We start from the raw sequence: 15,773 nt of genomic DNA, 5'->3' as shown, positions 1-15,773 counted from the left end.
AACCACTGAGTTGCATACAGTTTTTTCAGAGAGACTCTGTCTGGCAATGTAAATTGTCATAGCAGCTGAATTTATCTATAGAGCAGTGTATTTGCTTTATAGAATGATTACTGCAGTATTCAGGGGTTTTAATGGACCTATAATCTTTTGGTTGTGTCAGCTCGGGATGTGCTGGTAGCTAACAGTGCCATTTTTCAGGAATTGTATGTGTAAGTTTCTTTAAGTTGGCTTCGTATTGGGAGCATTTAAATCAGAATTGGAAATCCTAAAGATGCACAGCGTCATGCTTTTTATTCATTCCCATTTAATGATCTTGCTCAAGCAACGTGGAGAATGGAGTCTTCTAAATGTAGACAGTGCTCCCTTATTCCCAATGGCCTAATTGAACATTGATTCTCGTTTCACAAATCCTCTGAGAGATGAAGAGCACCTAGATATATCTTATTTTAGAAACAACTTTTAGAGCCTACTTGCCAAATTCTCTCCGTCGTCAGTTTAGCAAAAAGAGAACTGACATGGTAAGATGAAAATACCTACTGGAATTGAGGGTTTAGTGACTAATGTCTTTTGGTTTTGTTTGTTTGTTTAGAAATTCTTCCTATATGGATCAGCCTTCTAGTGATGGTGAAACTGGAAGAAGACCACTCTAAGCAAACCCACAATGAATCGGGTGCCAGGTGATGCAGAAAATGCTCACAGTAGCAGTGTGGAATCCTGTCCTTCCTTGCGGGATGTCCACTCCATCAACCCAGCGCAGCTGATGGCAAGGATTGAGTCATATGAAGGCAGAGAGAAGAAAGGCATATCAGATGTCAGAAGGACTTTCTGTTTGTTTGTTACATTTGATCTCTTATTCATAACCTTGCTGTGGATAATAGAATTAAATGTGAGTTGTCTTTTCAGTACCCTTGGACTTTATTAATTTATTTATTCACTTCAGACGTGGTTAACAAGTTGCTCTTTTCTGTTCCACATATTTGCTATTTGCATGTATTTAAATTAAAACATCGTCATACTTTTAAGCTTTCATTAACATAGTATCTACTAAACTCCATCTGCTTTTGGTCATTAGGATACATGGTTCAATTATCTTTTTATCATTAAACCTTTTGATGTTCCCGTAGTCTGTGAATGATGCTGAGGAAACCGTTGGAAATCCAGTGAACTTTTCAGGGAGCAAGTAAACAAAATTTTACTGTACATCTTTGAATTTGTCGAGAAGTGTGAATTTTAACAGGATTCGAGAGTTTGCCTTCTGAGTAACTCAAAGTTAGTGATATTTCACGGAGGTGTCAGTCCCTGGAAAGACTTCCAATGGCCAAAACCTTTCTTTTGCTGTGATGTATTTTCTTTGAGACAAACTTACTATGATATGTATTGTGTATGGTAGGGTGCATTTAAACAACATAAAATCCCACAGTTACCAGCTTTTAACTCCAGCATTTGTAATTTGGAAAAAGAGGCAGTTCTCCTGAAATTTACAGAAAGCAATAGGATAGCTGATCTGTTAATATTTCGTAAGTAGCATCCTAGTTCTTGAGCTGGGTTTTAAGCTAACATCTAATGTATGCATTTAAGTAAGGACACACAGGAAAAGTGGGAGGAATACCTTTTCTAGACAAGAAAGATCTTGAGTAAGCATTTTTTTTTCAGCATTCCTTTGCAAGATAAATAACCTTGGTTATTGATGTGACATGAAGTTGAGGAGCTGACTGTTAAAGTAGTTCATTGATATAGTGAAAAATACACTTTCTGATTTAATTTGAGAAAGCAGACTTTGCTTGCTGAGTGGTGCAATTTTTGGGATTAGACTTCTGTTGTCTCTGTAGGTGGAAAGACTGTTGTATCCAGTGCATAGTTAGCTTGTCTCAGAAAAGCAGCATGTTTCTTTTTTTAGGCCAGTTTCTCAACAGCTTGTTCCACTAACAGGAGCAGAGTCTGGGTTTGTCTCTCTTGTGGAGGATTCCGAGTACAGATTTTCATATTGGTGCTCTCAGAATATTTAAGACTCTGTATAGAAAATGCTACCAACTCATCACGTTTCATTTTGAATTCTGCAGCATTAAGGGACCTCAAAATCCTAGCAGTTTTCTTTGTGAAAAGCTTTGTTTAAGGAGGACGCATTATGGAGTCCTGTACTACCAAATATCAGCAAGAACGAAAAGCATTTTTTTTTCTTCAGAGTCATAGTATTAGAACTCATCATTTGATATGTGAGATCTGATGCATAGTGAGGCTTTTTTGTTCTGTTTCTGAAATTAAGTTTTGCTCATTGGGAAGTCAGATAGCATTGCGTTAGGATTGTCCGTCACTGGTATGTAAGTAATGGGACTTTGGAATTGCTGCCAGAGGTCCTGTAAGTATTGTTTTCCCTTTGTTGCCGTTATCCGGTGTGCTTAGGTGTAATTTATTTTTAAACACATCAGGAAGTAGCTCCATAGCAGTTTGAGCAAACCCTAAATCAAGGCTGTCACGGTTCTCTGCTCATCCTTATGTTGACATGGTGCTCATGCAGCCACGCAGTGAGCAGCTTGGAGGGGGGTAAGTTGATATTCCTTATCTATGCTGGAAACAGATGATCACTCCTGATTCAGTAGAGTGAAGAAGGGCAAGCTATATTTAGAAAGTTATTTGTCAGCCATAGAGGGGAGGGAGAGGAGAAGAAATAGAAGAAATTTGGAGTTGGAGTGAATAGTCTCAGGACAACACTGTCCAGCACTACACTTGGGGAAAGTGTTGAAATGTCTAGACTTCATTGCTTTGTGATGGTGAGCGTATGTTGTTGGTGTGCTTTGGGACCTCCTTTCTTTAAAAGACTGACAGTAGTCAAACTCAATATTAAAACCTTCTGTTGGTGTTTTTTTTTTCCAGAGCTTTACATAACTATTCAATGCAGTCCTTAATTATTGAATTGACTATTAAAAACAATAGGATATGGACCCTACGGTTTTTTGCTCCCAAGTGATATATATACTCCACTTGCTCTCTGACCCAGTACACCCTAAATGATTTTCTTACTAACCCAGTTTGAACAGGAAAGTGGTGAATCCTTCCACTGGGAAGAAGCACAGTGGTGAAGGAAGATGTAATTTTGAATCCCCTCAAGCAAATAAGAGAATTCAACTTTGGCATTAGTTATTTGTGGGAGAATGGTCTAATGGTTGTACCTTCTGTGTTTTTTATAGTGGGGTTTTTTTTGCTCAGCTCTCTTAAAACAAATAGTATGTAAGCTGATAAGGAAAAGATCTGGAGTATGAATTTAGTTACTGTTTTGTTTCCTATTTGCTAATGTGACTAACTAGAGCTAGTTTCTGGGTGGCTTTTTGATCAGCTGTTTTGATCCTCCTTATGAGACATAAAATGCTCTGTGAATTTGTGTAATACACCTTTGTGTAATTTTGTAATAGATCTTAATCATTTCTTCTTCCCTCAACAACTTGCTTGCCTTTATTTTGGGACAGTCTGAAATGTAGCTTGTATAGGCCAGGTGATAATCTTAAATGTTTTCACTTTGAAAATTGTAGTTAATAATGAAAAACAAATAAGACGCTAATCTTGAAATTGACATTTTTGGCGTATATGTCATCTGTACTTGGTTTAATGATCTTTTTGTACATCAGTGGGGAACAATTAATTTCGCCCTTCAGATGCGTGTGTATTTTGGCTTCAGTAATTTCTGTTCTAAAGCTGTCTGTGTTGCTGTTTCTTTGTAGGTAAAAGGAGGCATTGAGACTACCTTAGAGAAAGAAGTCCTACAATATGACTACTCTTCTTCATATTTTGATATATTTGTAAGTGTTCTTCAAAAAAAAAAAGGAAAGAAAGAAAGAAAGAAAAAAAAGTAGCAAAAGTATAGTTTTCCCATGTTCCTTCTTCCACAGATGTTCCCTAGTTTGAGTCCTGTGAAAGGGTTGATCTTTTCTTGATAATTTAAACCAAAAGGAGTTATGCCAAATTTCACCGGTCTAGGGGTTGCCCAGTCCTGCTCTGGCAGCAGGCGCATGGAGCCTGTGGGTAGAGATAATTAGGCACACTTAAATTGCATCTTCTACTTTGGGGGGGCACGGAAAAGAGATTAAAAACTCAGTCAAGAATGTGACACTGATGTAACATAAAACTAATTCATTAAGAGGACAAGACCAATAGTCCTCCAGCTGTAACATCATTTTGTTTAAACCGGTGATTTTGTCCTACAGAAATAAGTCAGTTGCAGTGAGGAGAGACTTGTTCCCGGGTTGGCCTGTGTAGGTCAGGGTTTTTTCAGATTTCTGTGTTTTAAATCAAACAGGTTTTTTTAACATTGTACTAAAAACAGATGACATGAAGTATGATTCTCCTTTACTATGCACCTTAGGCACATAGGAGGAACTCTGCTGCATTAGGAAATTTCTCTGTCTTTCAGCAACGCCGTAGCTCTGCAGTTGCAATTTTGCACTGCATGGACCAAGTTACTGATCTCAAAGTAAAAGCTGTTTCCTTACAGTTTTTCTAAAGGGCCTTGTTTTTGCAAGATCATTAATTCTACCAGATCTTGTTTGCCTGGCAGAGATGAGTTGGTTTGGTGTCAGTCATTTTGTATAGGTGATATCCATAGTCCCTCTTTGAAACTGATGTAAAAACCCATCATTGCTTCTGCATTGGACCATTTCCTATGTCAAATGGAATGAGGTACGGGCTAGAAAAATTTCATAATCTAGCAAACAGTGCGGCTTTTCCCTTTCTCATTATTTTGCTGGCAGGTTCTCCATGATATACCTTACTGCAGAAAGCACAAAATGTTATCTGTAAATGTTGATACCCTGTAGTTGGACAAAGGGTTAAAAACATGTAATGCAACATAAGAGACTTTTATTCCCTGGGAAGGGACTCTGTCATTGAATTCTGCAAAATGATTTGTGGGCTTATACAGGATTTCTTCTGTTTCTCCTACACATCACTTAAACAGACATATTTGCATAAGATTAAATGGGTTCATTATACCTCTGGCCATGTCTGTCCTTGATTTCTCTTCATTTTCAAGCATTTGTTTCACATTTATTAGATGCTGAACACATCTTTCAAAACAAGTTGGAGGCAATTTAATATCAAACAATAAAGAGGGAAATTAAGGGTTAGAGTCCCTGATTCAGGAATCTCTTCTGTCTGCTATTGATTTCATTTTCTGTCCTAGAAATACTATAACTTACCTTTCTTTACTGCAAAATATTTGGAAAGGCTTGCTATTGCAGGCATGTCCATAGAGTATAATTGGTTGTTGCAATGTTAATATTTCAATAAATACTAAAAGTCTAGAAAGTAGAAAATTGTTTTTAAAAATTCTTCCCATTTTCTGATTTCATTTGTGAAGTCTTTACAGTTTTTAATGATATTCTTGTGCAGTAGCATGCCACTAAGATCAGTGAGATGCACTCAGTGATGCTCAAGGTATTTGCTGAATTAACTGCATCTAGATTTAACTGCTTAGATTCCAGTCAGGTAGAATGTTCATGAATACACTTTATGTAACTTTCTTATGTTTCTAACTTATTTGTGGAATTGGAAATGCTTGCATATTTGAGCCTTTGTAGGCATGACAGCGGTGCCGTTTGCTTTACAAATGGGAAATTATGTTCTATTTCTGTTTTATAAGCACACATTCATATTTGTTTCTCAATAACAGAACTTAGATTGTCCTGTTTTAAATTGTTTTGTAAGCAGTTAGTATTATCAGTGAGCTGAGAATCTTGTGGTTCTTCTGTGTTCTGAATTAACCAACAAATATTTTTTTCCTTTCTCTATAGCTACTGGCAGTCTTTCGATTTAAGGTGTTAATACTTGCATATGCAATGTGCAGACTGCGCCATTGGTGGGCAATAGCTGTGAGTAGTAGCCAAGCATCATGGAGTTTTAACTAGAATGGATCAAACAGACAAAATTTTAGATGCCTCTTAACGCTTGTATGTTAAGAATCATCTTGATGCTATATATAAAAATTCACTGTACAGTTACAGATGAAAAACTTCTGGAAGATGTTCAGCCGAAAGATAAGAATTTAATAGCACAGTGGGTGTGGTCTTTATTAGGTATCATGTTAATACAAATTGAAGATTTATTCTGAATCCAGTATGGATGTCTTGTTACCTCTGACTTGTTAATTAATGTTTGAAATATATTTGCATTTGAAATAGTGACCTGTATTCAAAAAGAAGGATTGGCATTATTGTACCAGAGATCCAGCTGCCCATTAACTCCCACATTCGTATCTTTTTAGAGTTTGAAGTGCCACCCGTTGAGCACTAGCACATGTATTGCTTCATGCTCCAATACAAAACGCTGAATATGTATCTCTTCTTAGAAAGGAAGTTCTTGAGAACTGTAGGCAGAGTGAATTGGAGCAAATCCCTTTAATGCAGCTGTACTGTGTGAATGACAAAGAATGCAAAACTTAATGACAAATTCATGCTTCCACCAGTCAATACTATACATTGTAATACCGTGGACACATTGCTGGCTTAGTATGTTGTAAATCTTAGTCTTTTTTCTCCTTACACTATGGTAGGTGCATGTAGAAAGTGTTCATGTATAACTTTCTTCAAGTGAGTAGCATGCAGTTTGTTCAGTAGTCTGAGTTTACGTGCCATGATTTTTTGAAATTGTGCTATTAGCAGGGCACAAACACATATATAATAGTAACTGCTGCTCTGATTATGTTTATTGAGTGCCTGCCTTTCAAAATCCCTTACTCTTAGTTTTGTAGCTTTAGAGTATTTCTTCCAGTCACATCCTCCAACTTGATGCAGTTGTGAGGTGGTGAGAGTGACCCTGTCATGGTAGTAAGCAATTAGATATATAAAGCTTCACTGAAGGTTTTGCAGAAGCCATTAATCTTAAAATCCTACCTGTGCCTACCAGAAGCTAGTTAGGTTCTGCTATTATTTAAAGAATTGCTGGACCCAAATGCACTAATAGAGTTAGAAGCCTTGCGTAAGTGAACAGTACTTGTCCACTGCTTTTTTTGGTTTTTTTTTTTCAAACATTTTATGCAGCCTGCCATTTTAAAAATATGTCAGGGAGTATCAAGACTTCAAAGTGATTCATTTTTCACAATATTAGTATGTGAATTAAAATAATAATTCCAATTCATTCCTGCAAAGATGTTTTGTTGTTTGAAATGGATCTTTTGATTTGGATGGTAGTGAAAAGCCTTCAGAGCAATCGCTGTTTGCTTTTTCCCAAATACGTAGATAGATTTTTTTTTTTCATAAGGGACTTGGTGAATAAAATACTGCATCTTCTTTATACAGTAAGATCACAATTTATAAAACTCAGCATCTATGTAGCACCTAAACTGCCTATCTGCTGTGTGGAAATCAACATTTGGAGATGTCTGTATTAAAACTAATCTTTATTAAGGAGGATATTTTAATAGCACTTTAACTTAATTGTATCTTACCCGTTACATTTTATTAATCTATGATCTTGCTGTTGGTAAATATTTAAAGTTGCAACTGATAGATAATGACAGAAATGAGAAGTAAATCAATTTTTTAGTTTTAACTGTTCTTACCCTGTCTCTTTCAGTTTACAACAGCAGTGACCAGTGCCTTTTTATTAGCAAAAGTAATTATTTCACAGGTATATATTCTAATCAAATGTTTGTTTTACTTTATTGTTTTCTTGAAAGCAAGATTCTTCAGGGTAATTTCTATAATGTGTGGTTTTGTTTCCCTCAAGCTGTTCTCACAGGGTGCTTTTGGCTACGTGCTGCCCATCATATCCTTCATACTTGCCTGGATTGAGACTTGGTTCTTGGACTTTAAAGTGTTACCACAAGAAGCTGAAGAAGAAAACAGTAAGCTTTTGATATTTCCCCTCAATCGCTGCAGTTGGCAACGTGCCATCCCATGTTATCTGTCAGAAGAATGCTTCTTTCAGCTTCCCAAAATTTGAAGAGCTGTGGGAAAAATTAAATTGCGTGGCATAATTATTCTTTTTCTGGAGAGGAACATATTCCTTCAAAGAAGTGGGGCTTTAATTAATTTAGGGAGGCAAATTTAAAAGTTACAAGGGCCAGATCAGCAATTTGTCAAGCACTTAGGAACTTACATAATTTTGTATGCTTAAGATGTGAAAATTTAACTGACTTGGGCTTGTAAAATTTTTCTCTGGGTAATGCGTAGAATAGGTGTCTGGTTCCTCTTTTAGGAAGAGTAGATGGAGTAACTAACTCAGTGTCACTAACTCTTCTTTTGAGGTGGAAAAGGGAAAGCAAAGAAGTATTGTGGAGAATCTGCTTCATCCACAGACAGAATGAGACCAGAGCAAGTACGAATTTCAGCCTCTTCAAGATGAGGCAGCAGGTCATCTGACACTTGAAGTATTCAAGTAAATGGAGGAAACCCGTTGATTTAGTTGAAAGAGAACATTGCTTGAGTGGTGAGGAAAAGAAAGCATAGATTTCTGCTACAGTTGTTTTATTAGTTTCAACAGCAGGAGAGCGGGAACCTGTTATTTGTGCATCATTACCTGAAACACAGTCTGAAATTCTGTTGAAAGGGCATGTTTGCCTTTTAGGTAAAACCAAAAACTTTACATGGGCATGGATGTCTCTCTTTTTATTAGTGCTTGGAAATGCAGTCTTTTGGCTTTGATCCCTTCCCTCTTTTTTTCCATCGCTCCAGAAAAGAAGTTGGTTAAATGAGTACGCTGGGTTTTGTCTAGAGAAAGGGCAACTTGAGGTAACTTTTTTTTCTCTTTTGAGGGGGTGAGGAAATACAGCTGCATCACACTTTTATCTCAATAGCTAAGAAATCTAACCAGTTCAGAGAGTTTTGCGGTTTTTTTATACTTTATAGACAAGAAAGTATTTGATATGTACACATATAAATACTTGATTATCATAGTCATAAAACTGAGATATTTCTAAATCCCTGTGGGATTCCATGACACTTCCTTTTCGTCATTCCTACCGAGCTTGAAATAGATAGTCATTTATTTAAAAAGACATGCTTTTTAGTTGAACTCTTTATATTTCCAGAAAAGATGGTGTTCCACCGGAAAATGCTGATTTTAAGCAATTAAGTCAGACAAATGATAGGCGTGTTTGGATTGTATTGTGTGGTGGTACTTATGTAGTGCCTTATTTGAATATAAATCTGAGGCAGGTAATTAAAACAGATTTTAATAGTTTTTGCTTTTTGACCAGGTATTTTCTTCTCCTTTCTCTAGTGGGAGTGGAAGCTGACTTTTTTCCATCTTACTGTTTTGTTTTTATAAAACCCAACCAAACAAAACCCACCACAGCAATTTTCTGCCTAATGCAACAGTGCTCCTAATTTTTATGCCTAATGCAACAGTGCTTATAATTAGGAAATGTTTTGTCTGTAACTTTAAAAAAAAAAAGGCAAAAAAGGGAAAAACTGTCTTTCCACTGAAGAAGACTTCCATCTCTAAAAGTTTCCTTCTGTAAGCAGGACTTAGAGCTAAAATCCAACCAGTATGAGTCTTGTAGTATCTTGTGACTCATTATATGGAGACTGACCTTCCTCTTTTGGAGCAAGTGGAAATATAAGTAAAATAGATGTCTCCTTTGGCAACTTCAAACTGGTTAATAAGATAAATTGGTATGTAGAAATAGTAGTTTGATTTGGAAAGAGATTTTTTTCTTACTAACTGCTGGCTACCTCAGATAGCTCTCCTAATTCAGTAAAACATCAAGGTTTTCTTCCCCCCCGCCCCGCGTCAGTCCTTATGTGGCAGAGAGTAAAGGGTGGAAGTTCAATAGCCTTATGTTGACCTAAAATGTCATCTTTGACCTGTTATTATCAGAAGGCCGTGTTGATGGCAGTAAGGATGAGATGAATTAGCTTCTCTCCCAGCCCCTTTTGGTTTTTGTCTTTATATTAAACACACCAGAATAGCCCCATGTCATTTCCAAATCATTTCCCTGATTTTAGATGTCATTTCCAAATAATTTTCCTGATTTTAGATGAAATTGAGCCAAAAGGAGTTGAAGGTTGAAGTAACTAGGAATGTTGAGACAGATACGCGAAAGCAAGCCATTAATGAGGAGTGTTATAGTGGCAAAGTGAGAAAATAGTTTATTTGGTTATGCATGGCAGCTCACTGATCATTAAAAACAGATTTTAGGGTTTTAGTTAGCCAGTGAATATTGATGAATTTACATGTGGCATCCTAATCATGCAATTGCGTATAGTATTAGAAGGATTCCTTAATTCATGTGTACAGTACCTCTGTTTTGCTAGAGTGTGTCTCCTTTGCTGCCTGAAGTTATATAGAAGACATAAATGTTAAATTAGCGGTTTGCTTTTTTCCTGAGGTATTTACTTATAGAAGTAACTTGTTAGGAGTACTAATATAATACGTCAGTCCTTAAGATTCTTCATCAATACTTGATCTTTAAGATGCCATGTGATAGCCCTCAGGGGTTTTTGGTTTTGTTTTTTTTTCCTTTTAGGATTTTTGATAGCACAGGATGCTTCTGAACGAGCAGCTCTTCTTCACCCAGGAGTCCTCTCTGATGGGCAGTTCTATTCTCCTCCTGAATCTGTAGCAGGTAGTTATTTTGGCACATAGTGAATGATTTTTCATATTGACAGTAAACTCCTGCATATTTCACCCCCTTCAGAGGGCAAGGCAGAGGAAGGGTGAAGGGAAAAAATTATATTTTCTAGTGTATTTTACAATCCTAAAATTAAATATTCTTTTTTTGGTTTTTATTGAATAATTCAGTTTAGTTACTACCTATCAGATTAATTACAATACACATAGTTAGTGGGGCTTCTGACATGCCCCAAAGGTGTCAGAAAAACCAAGGTAAGTCTGAAAGAAAATGGTACCGCAGCTGCAAGGAGGCGATTGTTCTTTGTTTCTGCCATCGATGATCCTTATGGGTCCCTTCCAACTTGAGGTATTCGATGATTCTGTGGTCTCTTATCTGCTAACAATGGTTTATGCAGCAATGCACTATTCAGCCCTATCAGCCCTATTCAGCACTATCCAGCTGAGCTTGGAGCTTTACAGAATCTTAGGATAGACAGTGAACCTGAAACTGCTCTAAAGCAAACTGACCTTTCAATCAGAGGCTCTTTTCCTTTCTCGTAACAAAAAGAGAAAGCCCTCTCTGTGTAAAAAGGCTAGCTGTGTGGGTGTATTAAACTGAGGGCAAGTGTTAATTACATCTTAACTCTGCATTATCATGTGCTTTGTTCTAGTGGAGGTGTGAGCCGGGTAAGCCAAAAAATAAATGGAAATATGCGAGATTTAAGAATGTGTTTGCAGGCGTTTCAAGGACGAGTAATTTCTTGAAGGGTTGAGTGGATTTGAGTTATTTGAGGATGCAGTGTGAACCCCCAAATCCTGTGGCAGTCTTTTTCCCCTAAAATGTAAATCTCTTCTTCAGTGTGCTGTACTATGCAATATATTTAAAATATTAATATCTGCTAATTGCTACAGATACGTTTGCCTGCCTTGCATTAGAGAGTTATACCTGTTGGTGATCGGTTTCTGTTTAATGGCTGTCCCCGTGGTTGCTGAGCATCTTGGCGTAATGGATGACTTAGAGCCCCATCTAGGGGTGACAAAGCATTAAGACCATGTCGAGTATAACTAACAATTCGCAGTGAAAATGTTTTTTAGCTAAAGCTGTGAGTCTGTCTTGAGGAAAAATGGTAGGATTATACTGGATTCAGCCTGGGATTTTTTTGGCAATAGAATAGACAGTGTGAGAGAAAGCGTTAAGAGGAGCTAACAGGTTTTCCTTGGCAGTTTGGCTGGGTCAGTGTCGCATGTGCAGTGAGCTGTCGTGCCCCGGCATGCGTGTGGCGACTACAGGTATATGACTGTGCCATTGCTTTCAGCTTACCGAATGGCTCCTCGTCACCTGGGTTTCAGTGACAGCTCATGTGCCTTCTCCTAGTCGGCCCTAACTGCCAAGTACATTTGTTTAAGCACCTTTTATGGATACGAGAAGCGGAAGAAACAGTCAAATGAATACATTTGAACTACAACACACATACTGGTAGTCACAAAGTATTCTGAAACTGATAGATGATGTACAGTAAAAATAACTCACAATTAATTTTTTTTTTTCCAAATTGTGCATTTCTTTCAGATAAGACAAACTAGGGATTGCTCTAAGACAGCAATTTTTGGTCAATTTGCCTTACATATTGATTGGAAAAATATTTAGAGATAAACTACTCCTCATGATTGTTCAGAGGAGAATAAACCCCTCCGCTGACGTGGCAACATGTCTAAAAACAAATCTTTGCTGTTGGGAGGTGACATTTAAAACAGCTCTGTTGGTATTTTCGGCATAGTTACCTTTTTATGTCTTCCTTGAAGATGCACATGTCCAGGGCCATACCCTTTTCCATCCACTTCTTTATGTGGGTTGACCCTTCATCTTCAGCATTAGACTTGGTTGCCAAGTTATCATTCTGGAGGTAGCAAGTGGAAAATCAGCCTTGAAAGAATAAGTTTCTACAGTTCCTGTACAATTTGAGCTTCAAAATGAAAGGCAGGTATGCTATTCTTTGTGTCCCTGGGCACGCAGCCCTGTGACCTGCTAAGCTTTCTTTCTGGGACCTTCCAGCGCTTTGTCACAGCAGAGAGGTGAGAGCAGGCAGGGGGATGAGGAGAAGAGAACTGGGCAGGGAGAGGCAGAGGGAGCTGTTTGGTTTCTGGCTTAGGGTGGGATGATCTTTTGACAGAACTCTAGATACTGCTTTACAAATTTCTGTATTTATGGGTGCTTTGAAAGTGCCTTCTGAAGTTTTCTTCCAAAGAGTAGAATGTAGCAAGGGGGAGAATCTGCTTGTTATAGAGAAAATGTGGAGTTGATTGTCCTGAGTGTGTTGTAGTGAAAACTTGAAGCGCTTGCGAACTGAATCTGCTGACAGGGTAGCTGTTTCAAAGAATGATCCCAGGGTTGGATTTTGGGGTTAGTAACTGTTAAAAAACACCTTCCATGTGAAACATCCAAAAAGATAAGGCATGTAAAATAAAAAGAAAATATTTTTATGGGAAATAGTTGCTTTGAATTGCCTTTTGATAAGCCATTACCAGTGGTGGTCTGCTTTTTTTCCTTTTTCCTTCTTCTGTCAACTGATATAATAGCATTCTTGTCTTCCTTTTCAGGATCTGATGAAGACTCTGAAGAAAAACAAGACAGTGAAAAACCAGTTGTATAGCAAATATGACAAAGCAGGTAAATTCCTTTGTATAGAACCTGAATATTCCTAAAAATACTTTTTTTCTTATTGGTTCCTTCCCAAATAATTTGAACCCAGTCTGTCTGTCTTTGCTTGCTACCTTCAAAAGGAAATCCTGACGGGCTCTTGAGAGTGCTGGTTAACCTGGGCCCAGGGGTCTGAGAGCGATGTTCCGGAGTACAGTATAAAAGGCTGCAGTCTGGGGCTGGAGCACCTCCAGCATTTACTTGTTGTCTGTCCTGGAAAGGACAGTGGTGGACCAGATGTGTAAAAGCTCCTTTTTTGGAAGTGGGGAGAGATACTTCTTTGGAGATGGCAATGCAAGAGTGCTAGGAAGAGTTTTTCTTCTAGTTTAAGTCTGGGAAAAATATATTCATCTTGAAGATTGCATGGACAAAACTACTTTGGTATTTCCCCTCCTTAGTCTGTTCAAATACTACAAATGGGTTACATTGGAGCAGCTGCGTCTTAAAATGTAGTGTAATTTGGTTAAATATAAGACATGATTTCCTTATTTTGGAAATTACTTTATTTACTTTTGGAATTATCTTGCCCCATGCATTTCACTTCACCACACATGGCAAAGCTCAAGCTAGGGGAGGTATTCAATGCTCTTGAGAAGCTGAAGCCTCTGATTTGAAATCTTCTGTTGCTCCTCTGGAAGACTGGATGACCTTTTCTTTTCAGCCTCCCCGTTTTCAATACCTGTTTTCTTGACCCACGTCTTCATTCATCCTGACCTGTGTCATCTGTTACAGAGAGAAAATCTCTTGAGGGAAGTTGTTGGGGTTTGGAAACTGGCAACAGAGTCTGTGGCTGACTTGCTGGTGGAGCTGCTGACAGGAGAATTTGTTCATTAGAAAGCAAAGGGAATGGTTCCCATGTACTGTAATACCTCACAAAGATGTACCTTGGTGACATATGTATATTAGGTTGCCTCCCAGGTGGTATGAAAATACTTGTCCATGATGTATTTTATTATTTAGTGATTCCTGAAGTTGATCTTCTAATGACTACGTAATTACTGGAAAGTGTTGTCTTGTGTACCTAATCAAGAGACCGGTAATATAATGAAGTAAAACTTCTCTATGGTGGAAGTATATTTAATGATTGTTGGGACTCACTAGGTAAATTTATTTTATGTTATTGCAAATTTGTCATTAGTTTTATGTTTACTTTTTTTAACTCCATGCATTTTCTTTTTTAATGGATATGTTCACTTTCTAAAATAAAAATGTTAAAACATGTGTAATGCATTATGGTAGTTTGTTGCTTTATCAACTAAAAATCCACATGTACCACTCCTTTATTTCTTGTGGGGTAATGCGGATTCCAGTTCGCACCGCTTTTGTGCAAAACATGTTCTAGTGCTGTTTGTCTGCTTGTAGGGATGCAGCATTAGTTGTAGCAGAACATCATTTCTCTGTTGCATATGATTATCAAGAGGATGCAAGGAGCTTTTTGAAATAACTTAGTTCCCGCTCCTGCACTGGTGGTGGATGTTCTTCAGGTTCAAGGAGGAAACTGGATTCAGTGAGCCTTGGCTAACACTGGTGTTAGCTCAGTAGTGAAAGGAAGGGAGTCGATCGAGGACTCAATGAGTTCAGTTTAGGTGTGTATGTATAAGATATGTATTCTCAGATAGATAGAGATTTTAAGTGTTAACCGATGCTTGATCAAAAAACTTCTTGGTAACACCTGATTCCTACCTAAAGAGGAAAGTGTTGCTGCTTTCCTTATAGAGCTATTTGGTTTCATTAGCAACCCGCACAGCAAATACTAAATACCAACATATTCTTCACATGGTAACTCGGGCAGATGGAATATATTGCTTTGTGATATTTGCACTGCTGTGGAACAGAAGCATAGTGGGTAGAAGACGGGATATGCGGTTGTCTGTCTCTTCCAGTCACAGCTTTTCCTTGAAGCAGTAGTGACTCTTTCAGTTTACAAGATATTTCCACTAAAAGCACGACCCGAAAGCCAGTCCTGAAAGCTTTAAAACGTGCATTGGATTCCCCTTATTCAGTCTCATCAATAAACTAGCAGCAGGGGCTTTGCAGCTGTCAAACTCTCATCCATGAGCTTGATGAGCCCCGGAAATTGCAGATGGATACCTGTGTTCAGCGCTGTTTAGGGCTGTGTGGATGCAGGATTTCATTTATGTTTTAAGCTTTGGGTATGAGACATAGCAGGTAGGCTGGGAGATCATTTATTAAAAGTGGGCCTGAGTCACAAACATCACCACTTGCTTAGCTGTCCTGGTGGAGGTGAGGCTACAGCACACAATAAAGACCATTCCGGGGGCAGTACAAGGGGAAAGGAGGGGAAGAGATGGAGATGAGAATTATGCTATTGTAGTCTGCATGAGCTACATTTAAGCATATCTTTTGAGAATATTTTCACAGCTATTTTAGTTCACCTTAATTGGTATCGAGCTTTAACAATAAAATCATCACCTGCCTTTTTGCTCCAAATAACAGTTCTGTAAATTAAGTGTACAACTGAAAGATGAGGCAGTCTGTCTTCCTTCACACTGAAGATCAACATACAGTGAAT

At 37.9% G+C, this 15,773-nt stretch overlaps 1 protein-coding gene across 4 annotated transcripts in view; it reads left to right on the top strand.

Annotated features, from left to right (window-relative positions):
* The window catches only part of STARD3NL (STARD3 N-terminal like), a 37,674-nt gene extending 23,213 nt beyond the window's left edge, over window positions 1-14,461 (top strand). Inside the window, exons 2-9 of one of the 4 annotated variants that reach the window (XM_063325488.1) lie at window positions 590-886; window positions 3,714-3,791; window positions 5,781-5,858; window positions 7,561-7,614; window positions 7,714-7,831; window positions 10,457-10,555; window positions 13,141-13,210; window positions 13,973-14,461. In XM_063325488.1, the coding sequence (XP_063181558.1) occupies window positions 662-886; window positions 3,714-3,791; window positions 5,781-5,858; window positions 7,561-7,614; window positions 7,714-7,831; window positions 10,457-10,555; window positions 13,141-13,193 (705 nt within the window). In that variant the 5' untranslated portion in view covers window positions 590-661 and the 3' untranslated portion in view covers window positions 13,194-13,210; window positions 13,973-14,461. Of the gene's footprint in view, window positions 1-589; window positions 887-3,713; window positions 3,792-5,780; window positions 5,859-7,560; window positions 7,615-7,713; window positions 7,832-10,456; window positions 10,556-13,140; window positions 13,211-13,323 lie in introns of all 4 variants that reach the window. The other 3 variants (XM_063325489.1, XM_063325490.1, XM_063325491.1) reach the window with 3 other exon arrangements.
* The last annotated feature ends 1,312 nt before the right edge of the window (window positions 14,462-15,773 follow it).

This window comes from Chroicocephalus ridibundus, chromosome 2 (genome assembly GCF_963924245.1).
Source record: "Chroicocephalus ridibundus chromosome 2, bChrRid1.1, whole genome shotgun sequence".
NCBI lineage: Eukaryota > Metazoa > Chordata > Aves > Charadriiformes > Laridae > Chroicocephalus > Chroicocephalus ridibundus.
This window is presented reverse-complemented; position numbering and strand designations above follow the sequence as displayed.